Raw genomic sequence first — 12682 nt, 5'->3', positions numbered from 1 at the left:
GGGTGGCCATCCTGCCTCAAAATAGGAAAAGCATTCCCGGTCCGTTTTCGTTTTGCTGAAGCTCTCCCTTGGTCGTTGGAGGCGGGCCCAAGCACGTCGTCCCAGGCCCGAGTCTATTTCCTTCATGTCCACGTGATAGGCGAGGATCGGGTTGCGTAGCTTGGACGGCATGTCCCTGCTGCCGGCAGCACCTTCCCGGCCGGGCCGCTCTGATCTGCTGCCCTCACGTCTAACTGTTTCAACGCAGGCTCTGCTTCTCGGGTTGCAAGTCCGTGTTTCGCCATGAAGGCATTTCACTTTCCACTTCAGAGGGACGACCATGAAGGCCATCCCAACATATGCCACTTGGGCGAGTTGATTCTCTGCAGCTGAGGCCACTGGAAAAGCAGCACAGATAGGAGCGAGGCTTCCTCTGCACTGCCCCCCTCCCAAAGACAGATCCCCCCATAAGAAGTCAACTGTCGCAAATCCCCTCCTGCAAAGATTCATCAGACAGGGAGCTTGGCCTGCTCAGAGGAGGGGAGACTAGAGGTAGGCGTCACCCCCGGGCCTGCTCCATCACACACTCTCCCATCTCTCATCTATGCTTCCGGGGGCCCATCTGCCTTTCCTAAAAGCCATCTGCTCTCCCCTGCGTGGCCGGCCTCCTCCCTCCCCCTCGTCTATTAGATGGAAGATGAGCTCTCAAAAAGCCCACCGCTGTTCGCAGGTGTTCCGTTTTTTATTCCCCGTGCCACCCTTGTGCACATATTAAAGCATGAATAAATGTGCATACTTTCCCCTGGTAACCTACCTGTTGCCGGGTTATTTCACAGACCCAGTTAGGGCACCCGGGCGGGAGAGGGGAGTCCTCCATCCCTAGGACAGCCCTGGGAACGTGAATTCCCTTTCCATTCACCTGGGCCAGACTCCGCAGCTCCCTTCCCTCCGAGGCCACCCTGCTGACGGCACCGCCTGTCCCAGGTGAGGAGGCTGGCGGACGTATTTCCCACACCAACACCTCTCTCTGCGCCTTTGGTCCCAGGGCCTCCCACCTCCGCCTGGGCCTTAGGCTGCACCAGATGTCGTCCAACTCCTCGGCCTGTAATTCACGGCCACCACCTGCCACCCGCAGCCAGTCCTTCTATGAACACTCGGTCCTCGCAGAACCGGTTCACTCACTGCTTCCTGGCCACACCCGGCACATTCCTCCCTCCCAAGTCGATGATTACGAGAGGAGACGAGAGAGATGGATGAATGAGGATTTCACACAAACGTGTCCTTTTCCGAGGAGCCGAAAATAACCTTAGGGAATCCGTCCTCACAAATGGGCGGTGCTGGTTCCTCCGCGATTCTTCTCTCCAGGTTTCCAAGAGAAAATGCAGCACGAGGAAGGTACTTCCTTTTAGAAAGAACGGCGCAATCTACGTGCTCAGGGACATAAAGGTGGATGCTCCCCGAACCCCAGCCATGTGCCAGCACATAAGTAACCCTTATGAAGTCCTAATGACCCTATAAAATACGTGTTACTCCCATTTTACCAGGGAGCACACAGCCGGGAGAGGTTTAAGTAATTTGCTCGGGCACATTCTGGTGGCTCCTGACGGCACTGAAATGAAACCCGCTGACCTCTTGGCTCCTGCGTTGATGCTCAACCACTGAGCCACACAGGCTCAGCGAATGTCCTCTTTGTGAGGGATGGATACATCCTGAATTAGGTTTACCTGATTGACAGTTAAGAAGTTCTAAAAACACCTGTCAAAAATAATACGTAGGCCTCCCATCCATCTTAAAGGAACGGGAAAGAGAGGAGCATGCCTCTGAACAGACAAGACAACTGGAACTGGCCCAGCTAAGTGAGCTGAGACTTCTAACGAAGCTACGTGTGGGGCGGCGCCAGCTGGCACCTCCGAGACCGGGCCCGGCCCGGAGAGCCCTGAGCCAGGGTGTGGGGGTGCTCAGTTACAGCTAAACGTTGGGGAATAAAAATACCCAGTCATATAGCTGTTAGGGGTCCCCTGGGTGAGAGGCATCGGCGATCTAAAATACATATAACTAAAACGAGAATTCTAAATCAGAATTCCGTAGGTTCCCGTCTTTGTGCCTTGCACCACAATCCTCATACACCAAATCCCTGCTGACTCAGGTATTTCTAATGGTCAAAAGCCGTTTTTATTTGTGAAGTTGTTGGACAAAGAATATATTCTTTTTTTTCTTTTTTTGTTAGAAAATATTGTCCAAACAGGTCAAACAGGTCCGAGAACCGGCTGGAGAATGCAAATATTGTAACTCAAAGAGAGAGAGGAAGAGAGAGGAGGGATGGACAGGAAGAGAGGAGAGAGGGAGAGAGATAAAGGGGAAAGGAGAGAGGAAAGGAAGGAGCGGAAAGAAAGAAAAGAAAGAGAGAAAAGAGAAAGCCAGACATGAGACAGAAAGGAAATGTGTAACAGTGGTCAGGGCAGTAGAATGAGAAATTTGCATACCTCTGTCGTAACACAATTTGACCACTGACACATGGGCTCTATAGAAAAGTGCAGCCCTACATGCATTTCCACGTCTGTTGCTAGGCCTGCTGGAGGTCTAGTATAGATATGTAGGTATCTATCGGACCCTGTCTCTTCACAGGCTACCTGAAAGCATCCGTAAACCCAAGTAGATTCTGAATTCAGGGGTCCATCCCACATCACTCCTAGGGACTAAGAATACTTCTGGGAACAACCTGGAATCTAAAAAATGTGGTCAGATTTTCAGAATGATCTCATTACGCCCCCACTCCCGTCTGCCACCGCAATTCCAACCCAAAGACTGTCCTGTGAATGATGATACGGGCCGCCTCCCAGATACAATTGCCTCAGGCTCTCCCTGGGCTCCTGACCGCGTGCCTCTCCCACGGCCCATGCAGCACCTCTCAGGCTCCCAGAGCCCACTCCTCCTCAAGGAGCTGTGGGGCTCCCGGCCTCTGTGGCTCCTGAGGTTGGGACGTGAGGGTTAGCATTCAACTGGGCAGAGGTCGGCATTGAAAGGAATACAGACGTAGAAATGGGTGGTGTGCATCTGGTCCACCAGGCTGGTTACACCTTGGAGGTTCCCAGAAGTTAGAGGTGTTTACTGATCCAACGCTAAGGGCTAGACCTGATCGCCTGGGTTTAGATACACAATTTGTACACAGGGCTTATTTGAAAGATGGTGGGTTTAACTTCCGATCTTTGCACATCTGGTCTCTGCAGACAAGGAGTCCTATATAATAAAAGCCTAATATGCAAATTGACCGAACGGTGGAACGACTGGTCGCTATGACGTGCACTGACCACAGGGGGCAGATGCTCAATGCAGGAGCTGCCCCCAGATCCACTGGCCATTTACAAAGAAACAGCACCATGGACCCGGTGCCCACAAAACAACACTAGTTTCCCCCAAGTGGGAAAGAGGACTCGCCACCACCCTAGAGTAATAGCTCACCAAATCTCAGCCCATGCTGCCAAGACCCCATGGCACAAAGTGCAGCCCACATCCCAGACCAGAAACTGTTGCTATAGGTGCTGGGTAATTAGGGCTGGCAGAAGGTGAGCACACACAGCTGAAAGCTGAAGAGGAAAAAGAGAAGTTCCCTTTACACGGTGAGACAAGGATCGTCTAATATTACCCAACAACCCCCTTCCGCACACAGAGCACTCAGGCCAAACATCATACATATTTTGGGCTTATAAATGCCCCACGGCAGCTGTAACACTCCTTAGACTCAGATTATTCTTGACATTCCAAAGTTCAATCCCTGCGCGGCTGGTGTGGGTCAGTGGTTGAGTATCTACCTATGAACCAGAAGGTCAGGGTTTGATTCTTGGTCAGGGCACATGCCCAGGTTGCAGGCACGATCCCCAGTAGGGGGTGTGCAGGAGGCAGCCGATCAATGATTCTCTCTCATCATTGATGTTTCTCTCTCCTTCTCCCTCTCCCTTCCTCTCTGAAATCAATAAAAATATTGAAAAAGCACAAGTTCAATCACTACATGAAATACCATGTATGTATTTGTGAGTCAGAGCTGCAGCTCAGCAGACTGAACCCCAACTTTGAAATCTCCTTGACAACTTGGATTCAAAAGACTATGTCCCTAGAGAAACTACCCAAGGCCAAGTTTTTTAAGATTCATGAATGTGTTTACAGGATAACTCCGGAGTAGAACATTATTAAACTCTTTTCTGATACTTAGAAAACAAAATCAGTCGGCCTTTCTTAAAAGCAGAAACTGAATCATAATTGTCTCAGTTACTAATGTTTTCACTGTGGGGGAATTTTCTGAAAATTCTCAAATTTCATGGTAAAGCTAGACAAAGGCTTCCATGAAGTGGTTACAATCAACCCTCGAAAAATCATTTTTGAAATAGTTGTTCCAACTTGAAGCTTTCTAGTATATACACAGACTCTCCAGACAAGAGTTCTATGGGATTTTAATCTGGCCGAGTGGATCAGATTACGTGTTTGTGAAAACAACCAACCAACCTTTTTGTTTTACTGTTAAAGCAGCTAACATATGATTTAATTGTAAAAAATTACTTGAAGAGACTTAAGACAAAAATTTGAGGCATTTAAACAAAGAATTTAAAGAGAGAATTTAGAAAAATAGATCGACCAATTTCACAATTAATTGTAAATAGTTAGCCTAAGTATCAGTTCTCAAATCTTCCATCTACAGGGGGAAGAAAATATTTCACTGTCAACCGCAAGCAAACAAAGTCAACCCATATTGTCTGCCGTAATTATTCTTTAATTGTTTAATTGAGCTTTGGAAGTCAGTGATTTGAAGTGATAATTCTAAATGCTGTAAAAATAAATAAATAAATAGAACCACACCTACGATTCTCATTACACACAAAGCAAACAACACCTCTTGGGCGGACACAGATCCGCTTTTCCGTGGCTGCTCTTTCTCTCAGTTTATTCCCCAAATTCATGAGTCCTCTCCTGGATATCTGCTTGCGGGTAGAATTTCTTAGAACCCGCGTCCTGAGTAGCACGTGGAGCAAGAGTGATGGAGAAAGCTGACTTAGCAGGAACAGACACAGAGCTGAATACACCAGGAAGCGGGCCAGAGGACAGAGGTGGGCACGAGCGTTCCCACAAGTGAGTGCAATGGGGCATGTGGACACACAGGGGTGCCTTTTGCAGGCTCTGTGTTGGTTGCTAAGTCCTAAGACATCTTTCATTCTGACCATCTGGTTTTCCCTCTTTCTTTTCCGAATTTCTCTCCTATTTCCGTTTTCCCTTTACCATACACTTCCCAGGTTGGAAGGCTCAATGAACTAAAAATCCTCTATTTTCTAGCCCCGCCCCCCCTTCCAGAAAAGCTTTCTCTTGTTTGACCTTCACATCTACCTGACCAAAAAAAAAAAAAAAATCAAATTGACTGAACAGTGAACCCAAACTCACCAGCTCCTTAAGGAACTCAATGTGTGAAGGCTCCAAGGATGGCCCATGTTAGGATATAGAGATACACTCTCCAGCGAATTTTCAGGCACCTCTTTCTCTAAAATGCTCTCGTCCTAATTGTTTCTCCTAAGTTTCCCTCGTCAAAAAGCTGAACACCAGTTCATCACAACCAGTAGTGCCATGAAAGTTTTATTCTAGCCAAATGAGTGCACCGATTTCCTGAAGGTGAGCGGTAACATGATGTCCAGATGCCCTTTGCGATTTCTGCTCTTTATTTTGGGTGCAGTTGACCTTGCTTCAAGGACTGCAGTGTAAGAGGATCGTACCCATCTGACATGTTGATCAGCAGTAACAGGTGCAACTGGCTCATCCGTTACAATTTCTGACTTAAATTTATTATTTCAAAGCAATTCACAAGCACAAACTGGAGAGAGAAACTGTAGCAATATCTGACTTTCAGAATTTGTTGGGATTGTCTGAAAAGGTTAGTCAAAGTGGGGAGCCCACAGTATACTTTGAAAGCAAATGATTTCCTTTTCAATATTTCCACGTGGTTGTCACCTGTCCACCAACAATGGTCCTTGAATTCTGTGCATAACGGTATCAAAGGCATGACTGGAAAACCCCTGGCAAAGCCCTCCAATCCAGGGGTTTGACACGTTTCTCACCGAAACATAAACAGGCCGCGGACGGAGGCTCTACAGCAGGGGTCCTCAAACTATGGCCCGCGGGCCACATGCAGATACAAATATTGTATTTGTTCCCATTTTGTTTTTTTACTTCAAAATAAGATATGTGCAGTGTGCATAGGAATTTGTTCATAGTCTTTTCTTTTAAACTATAGTCCGGCCCTCCAACGGTCTGAGGGACAGTGAACTGGCCCCCTGTTTAAAAAGTTTGAGGACCCCTGCTCTACAGGTTCCGTCCTAATTAAAGGCCTGTTTCACTCCGGCTTGGTTCAGAGTGAAAGTGCATTCCTCTCCTCTCTGAAGGGTTTTCAGAAACTGCTGAGCCCTACGCTTTTCCCATCCAGAACGGAACTGCAAGCTTGGTTAGCTCTTTTCTCAGCTCACACTTTAGGCCAGTGGTCGGCAAACTCACTAGTCAACAGAGCCAAATATCGACAGTACAACGATTGAAATTTCTTTTGAGAGCCAAATTTTTTAAACTTAAACTATATAGGTAGGTACATTGTTATTAACTTAATTAGGGTGCTCCTCAGGCTTAGGAAGAGCCACACTCAAGGGGCCGAAGAGCCGCATGTGGCTCGCGAGCCGCAGTTTGCCGGCCACGGATTTAGGCCATAGGACTGCATTACTCCGGACTGCTTAAGCCCAAATATATATAGTAAAACAACAAGAAAGACATTAGGTAGTGCTGAGTCGGCAATGAAAAGGAAACCACAGAGGATGCAAACTAGGTCGCTGGGATGTTGCCAAGAGGTGGTGGTTAATCCCTGAAGACCTATTAGAACATGACAAGGCAGGAATTCTGTACATGGGGCCCATGGGGTTAATGGGCAAGAGAGGGATGGTCTCTACGGAGACGTGTCAGCTACAAAATTTAAGGATCTGATTAGAAATCTTTACTTTCACAAAAGCAAGTCTTTTTTTTAAAAAAAATCTTTCTTTTTCCTCACTAGAATGAAATGTATATAAATAACAGAGATGAGTGACTTACAATGTATATCCTTGCCACGTCCACGTCACAGTATCCTACAACAACAAGAGTATTTAAGCTGTTAGTTCAGAGAATACCAAATGAAACAGAAACCTTATTTCAATACGGGTAAGCATGCGTTCTCTAAATGAAAAGCATTATGCTGGAAAATAGAACCAGCATGTTGTTATTGTTAAACAACAGTGGACTGAATCATGCATTCTTGGATCATATGTCTACATAGCCAAAATCCAGCTCCCTTATGTAACCGCCTTTTTTATGGAACTAAGCTGCTCTAACTTTTAAAAAATCTATCGCGCATGCTTAGCTATTTTCCTCTGAATATGAACATCTCTGGATAATGAATTTGCTTACAAAACCCAAAAAACATCAGTTTTCCTAGAAAGAGAGAGCAAATAATTTCGGAGAAAAGTTTAAAGCAATGAAAAGTGCCTTAGCCAGTTTGGCTCCGTAGATAGAGCCTGTGGACTACAGGGTCCTAGTTTCAATTCTGGTCAAGGGCACATGCCTGGGTTTCGGGCTCAATCCCCAGTAGGGGGCGTGCAGGAGGCAGCCGATTAATGATTCTTTGTGATCATTGATGTTTCTATCTCTCATTCCCTCTCCCTTCCTCTCTGCAATAAAAAATATATATATTTTAAATAAATAAAGTAATGCAAAGTGAAGGAATTTGAATAAACGAAAAATGCAAACCCATAGTCAGAAATACAATTAGTAAAAGTCTGATAGATTTTCATTTTAACTACAGACATCTGTGGTGGTGAAACCAGCCAGTGAATAGAAAGTTGACTTGATCGAGAACTCCTCATCTTCACTAACAGGCCATTAGCGACTGCATCTTGCCTTTTTATGGAAATTCCCTGGTAAATGAAGGTCCTCAGCCCCCAAACATCCTCGGAAAACCTGGGCTTAGGGGAACGGTGGCACAACCCATGCCCAGAAGACAACCAGGTGCCCGCCGGGAGCAGAAGTGACCATTTCCTGAGCCAACTGGGGACTTTCTGGCAGACTTTAGGTCCTTTTAAAATATTTTCTGATTGAAGCTACTTGCCAGGGGTCACACAGACAGTAAGTCCTGGGCCCGTAATTAAACGCCAAGCCTACCCCACCCTTACCCTGCCTCTTCAATCCTCGCCCACCAGCCACGGCCAGTGGCTCCGGGGAAGTTCCTTCTCGGCTTCAGTAAAGGCACAAACGGATGCGAGTTCTCTAAGGAGACCCTGAACCCGAGGGCGCACCGTACCATCACCATGACAACAGAGCAGAAGCCGAGGAGACGTCCGCATGTGGCTTCGTCGTAGCAAAACCAGAATGCGGTCCTGGCATCAGCAAACACAGGTCTGTCTGGGCGACGCTTCAAAGCCAAGGGCAACGAGACTCGCCCTCTGCTCCCGCCACTCATCTCTCCAGACCTTCGTTCGAATGACCGGAAGGGGCCCTGGGGCATCTGTGCTGGTGGGAATGCCTGAGTCTCCCCAGAGAGAGACAGGTGCTTACCAGCTTGTTGGGGTATCGGAGGAGGATTGGCTGCACGGGCACCGCCGGGATGAAGGCGCCTACGACCAGGATGAAATCTTATTACCAAGGCTTTGTGTGGGTACAGGTTTTACAACAGAGAAAAAAATTTAGTAAGAAATGACACACGGAAACTGCCCTCAGAGCACACATAAGAAACTATTTGCTAAATGCTGGTAAATCCCTCATGTTTACCAAAAGGCGAGATTTTGAAAATGCAGAGTTATGTAAGCAGAATATTAAATGTTGTGTCTGTCACTTAAAATATTCACTTACTTACACCCCCATCTGCTTTCATTTTCCAAATACCTATTATTCGACAGGGACTTTCTTTTTCGAAGTCATGGCAAAAATCAAGGCAGAGAGGAAGTAAGAAAATCGAGACGAAACCAAATGCGTGAAGCCAGAACTACCACAGTTGACAACAGGGGGTTTTAACTTTGGCTGTGAGCATTCTGGCGGCCAATACAGGAACGTTTTAAAGTACTGCCAAGTGCTGTAAAATTACACATTACTATAACTCTTGGCTTGATAATATTAAAAAAATTAAACGAGCCTTAGAAGGCATGATAATGATCATCGAAATAGGTTTCCACTTGATGACACAGGACCCTGGGTGCCTGTGACCAAGTCCTTGGAGAAAAAAGGAAAATCCTCCAGTAGGTTGAGTGCACGAGGGCGCGTACACACACACACACACACACACACTCTCTCTCTCTCTCGCTCTCTCTCTCTCTCTCTCTCTCTCTCCCAGGAAGAAGGGGTTATGATACCAAAAGAGAAAGTAAAGAAGTGCATTCTGTGGCTTCGTAACATTAAGATCTTTTTGCCAGAAAAGAAGCAACGCTCAGAGCAAACCAACGCGTTCGGTTGTGCATCACTATCAAATCATTCGAGAAATCGTCCATACGACTTTGTCACAATACATAATTTAATTGATCTCACCTGGTTTAAAAGTAATCAAACAGGAGCGATTAGTACAAGTACCTTCTGGGAAAACTAGTATCTTGGAAGAAAAGGAATAGATTTAATATTTCAGTCTAATTAATTGATTAGCTCATCATTCACTTTCTCACATACTTCACAGATAGCTTCCAATTCTTATAAAACAGAGACGAACTCAAAGGCTAGCCCTTGATTCTAATGAAAGCCATTGTCAGATGACAGGCATTTGGTATGTAGTCTGACCAGTAAGAAATTAGAAAAATACTGTAGATTAAAGCTTTGACTAGAATATACACTTAGCAAATGTTTCTTGGTGATACTTAGGATCCGAACAGATTGGCAAGATGATGTAGACCTAAGTCATGGTCAAGGGCAACATGTAGGCCAGTGATGGCGAACCTATGACATGCGTGTCAGAGGTGACACGTGAACTCATTTTTTTGGTTGATTTTTCTTTGTTAAATGGCATTTAAATATATAAAATAAATATCAAAAATATCTTTGTTTTACTATGGTTACAAATATCAAAAAAATTCTATATGTGACACGGCACCAGAGTTAAGTTAGGGTTTTTCAAAATGCTGACACGCCGAGCTCAAAAGGTTCCTTGAGTTGAGCAAAACGAGTGGAAATCTACCTACGTGTTAACTTTCACCTACCAGTCCTAGATATATTTTTGGGTCCAAAGAGGAAAAATGGAAGCCTTATTCCAAATGCCACTTCTCCCCATTCACTTTTATTAAACCTCTAGAGACCCAGTGCACGAATTTGTGCACCGTCCCTCGGCCTGGCTGGTGATCAGGGTTGATCGGGGCCGTCTTGCCCAGTCCCTATCGGGGCAATCAGGGCCAGCCAGCCAGGGTGGAGGGACCCCGGGAGGTTGGCCTGCCACGGGAGGTTGGCTGTGGGAGAGCACTGACCACCAGGGGGCAGCTCCTGCATTGAGCATCTTCCCCCCGGTGGTCAGTGCGTGTCATAGTGACTGGTTGACCGGTTGGTCGTTCGGTTGTAATGGTTGCTTAGGCTTTTATATATATAGGTTCCTCACATGCCTTGGTTTCTACAGCCTCTCAGTGGGCCATGCTTTTCTGGGTACTCTAACATCTACACATCGTCAGGGATGGCCAGATCACTGCGGGGCCATTAGTTCTGCTAGCGACCACCTGCTTTCACCTGGGCTAAGGTAGAGAAATACTTACCAGCATCACCCATGGGGCTTTCTTTCTCCCATGAGTGCTGCCCCTCCCTCACCTTCAAAAGGCACTCATTCCAGTGGAAGGGGGTGATGAGATGGTCAAGTGTGAAAAGCTGCTACAGGTGACTCTGACATGCCCCCCTGAACTGAAAAGCTCTATCCAAATAAACTTCAGATCAGAGTCAAGATCTTAACTACTTTTTTAGTATAAGCCCTCCATACTGTTGAGTACAACAGAGCATTAGCATCCCGTCTTTACGAAGGAAAATAAATTCAGAGGTAGGGAGTCTACTTTTTATAACACAAAGTAAAAACTGGTTCAAAGAGTTCGGAGAATTAAAAAAAAATGATACATTTAATTCCCTGAGTATCTCATGGGGAAGGGGGCTTCTCAGATTCAATTCTCAATGTATTCACGTCAGCATCGCCTGTGTTTTACCTGGGGCCATTCCCCTCCTGAGGTTGCTCGCCTTATGATTTCATTTATTGTGTTTTTTCGGGAATCCGGGTCTACGCGGGATACCAACACTGGCTGCAGAGCCCGTAACAGTCCTTTAAAACAAAGAAAATTTACAACCAAGCCTTTTTTTTTTTTTGGCTAACGCTACCAACGGGATAACACTGGGTAAATCATTAAACAAACTGTATGGAAATTAAAATGAAAGCAAATAAAAGAGAACAACTTTTTTTAAAAAAACAAAACAATACACACCCTCTAATTCAAAGTTTATTAGAACTCAGCTTCTGGTTTTAAAAGGAGAGGTGGAAGGTGGAAATTTCTAGCTAAAAATATTTCATTGACTTCACAGACATCAGCAGCATGAATATGAAAAACAGTAAATGCAATTTGTTCCCTGCAGGTCTTCTTCCTCAATTGACATTAAACTTTTGAAATGTCAAGATTGTCTGATTTTATTTTAGGGACATCCCGAAAACTGGTTATGTGAATTCATAGTACACAGGAGTCCAAAGCAATTATTATTCATTTTACTAAAATTTCCAGCACAACAATCTTTTAAATGCCTACTTTCCTAGCACATGCAAAGTCAATCTCAGTTTACCAAAAATCCATTGCTATGCGACTTTTCAGGAAAATGCCTGTTACAAAAGCAGGGAGTTACGCTGAAAAAGAGTGTTCGTAGCCAAATGAATGACTAGTATTCCCGCAGGTACCAAGGCCGCATCGGGCAACTTTCACACTCGCGCTCTCGTCGTTTGATGCTTGCAATGACCTTGGGACCACAGGGAGCAGTTACTTGGAGACCATTCCCCTAGGGAGGGACGCAAGCATCGGGTGGGAAAAACATTTCGCTTGCTTCGTTATTTTTTACGGCAGGAAGCACTTACTGTTCCACATCATAATTTTCAGAGATTTACACATGGGTCCCTCATGGAGGTTTGGGGGAAATGAAAAAAGCAGAGTTAGGACAAAAAAATGTAGTGTGTTCATCAGCCTAAAGCCTGAAGAGAAATTCATGAAGTAGCATGCATCGGGCGCTTCCACAAATTCTGTGGTTAAATTCTCTCTCTCTCTCAAAAAAAAATCAAGCATGTTTGGTATTTGAAAAGCTGGCCTTTTATATATAAGAACAGAAAGAGCCCTAGCCGGACTGGCTCAGTGGATAGAGCGTCAGCCTTCAGACTCAAGAGTCCCGGGTTGGATTCCGGTCAAGGGCATGTACTTGGTTGCGGGCACATCCCCAGTAGGGAGTGTGCAGGAGGCAGCTGATGGATGTTTCTCTCTCATCGATGTTTCTAGCTCTCGATCCCTCTCCCTTCCTCTCTGTAAAAAATCAATAAAATATATTTAAAAAAAGAATTAAATTCAGAAAAGTTACAGGATGCAAAATAAACATATAAACATTAGTTCCATTTCTAAACACTAACAATAAATACTTTGATAGAAAAATGTTGAAGGAAATTAAATTTACAATAGCATCAGAA

The 12682-nt window shown here is 45.4% G+C and overlaps 1 protein-coding gene across 1 annotated transcript in view; it reads right to left on the bottom strand.

Annotated features, from left to right (window-relative positions):
- LPCAT2 (lysophosphatidylcholine acyltransferase 2) overlaps positions 1-12682 on the bottom strand; it is a 53335-nt gene that overhangs the window by 32385 nt on the left and 8268 nt on the right. Inside the window, exons 4-8 of the mRNA XM_015572654.1 lie at positions 11178-11290; positions 9544-9604; positions 8581-8639; positions 7084-7118; positions 3528-3563 (exon numbers count right to left, since the gene is read on the bottom strand). Of these exons, the coding sequence (XP_015428140.1) occupies positions 3528-3563; positions 7084-7118; positions 8581-8639; positions 9544-9604; positions 11178-11290 (304 nt within the window). The remainder of the gene's footprint in view (positions 1-3527; positions 3564-7083; positions 7119-8580; positions 8640-9543; positions 9605-11177; positions 11291-12682) is intronic.

Source organism: Myotis davidii, unplaced genomic scaffold, assembly GCF_000327345.1.
Source record: "Myotis davidii unplaced genomic scaffold, ASM32734v1 scaffold328, whole genome shotgun sequence".
Taxonomy (NCBI): domain Eukaryota; kingdom Metazoa; phylum Chordata; class Mammalia; order Chiroptera; family Vespertilionidae; genus Myotis; species Myotis davidii.
This window is presented reverse-complemented; position numbering and strand designations above follow the sequence as displayed.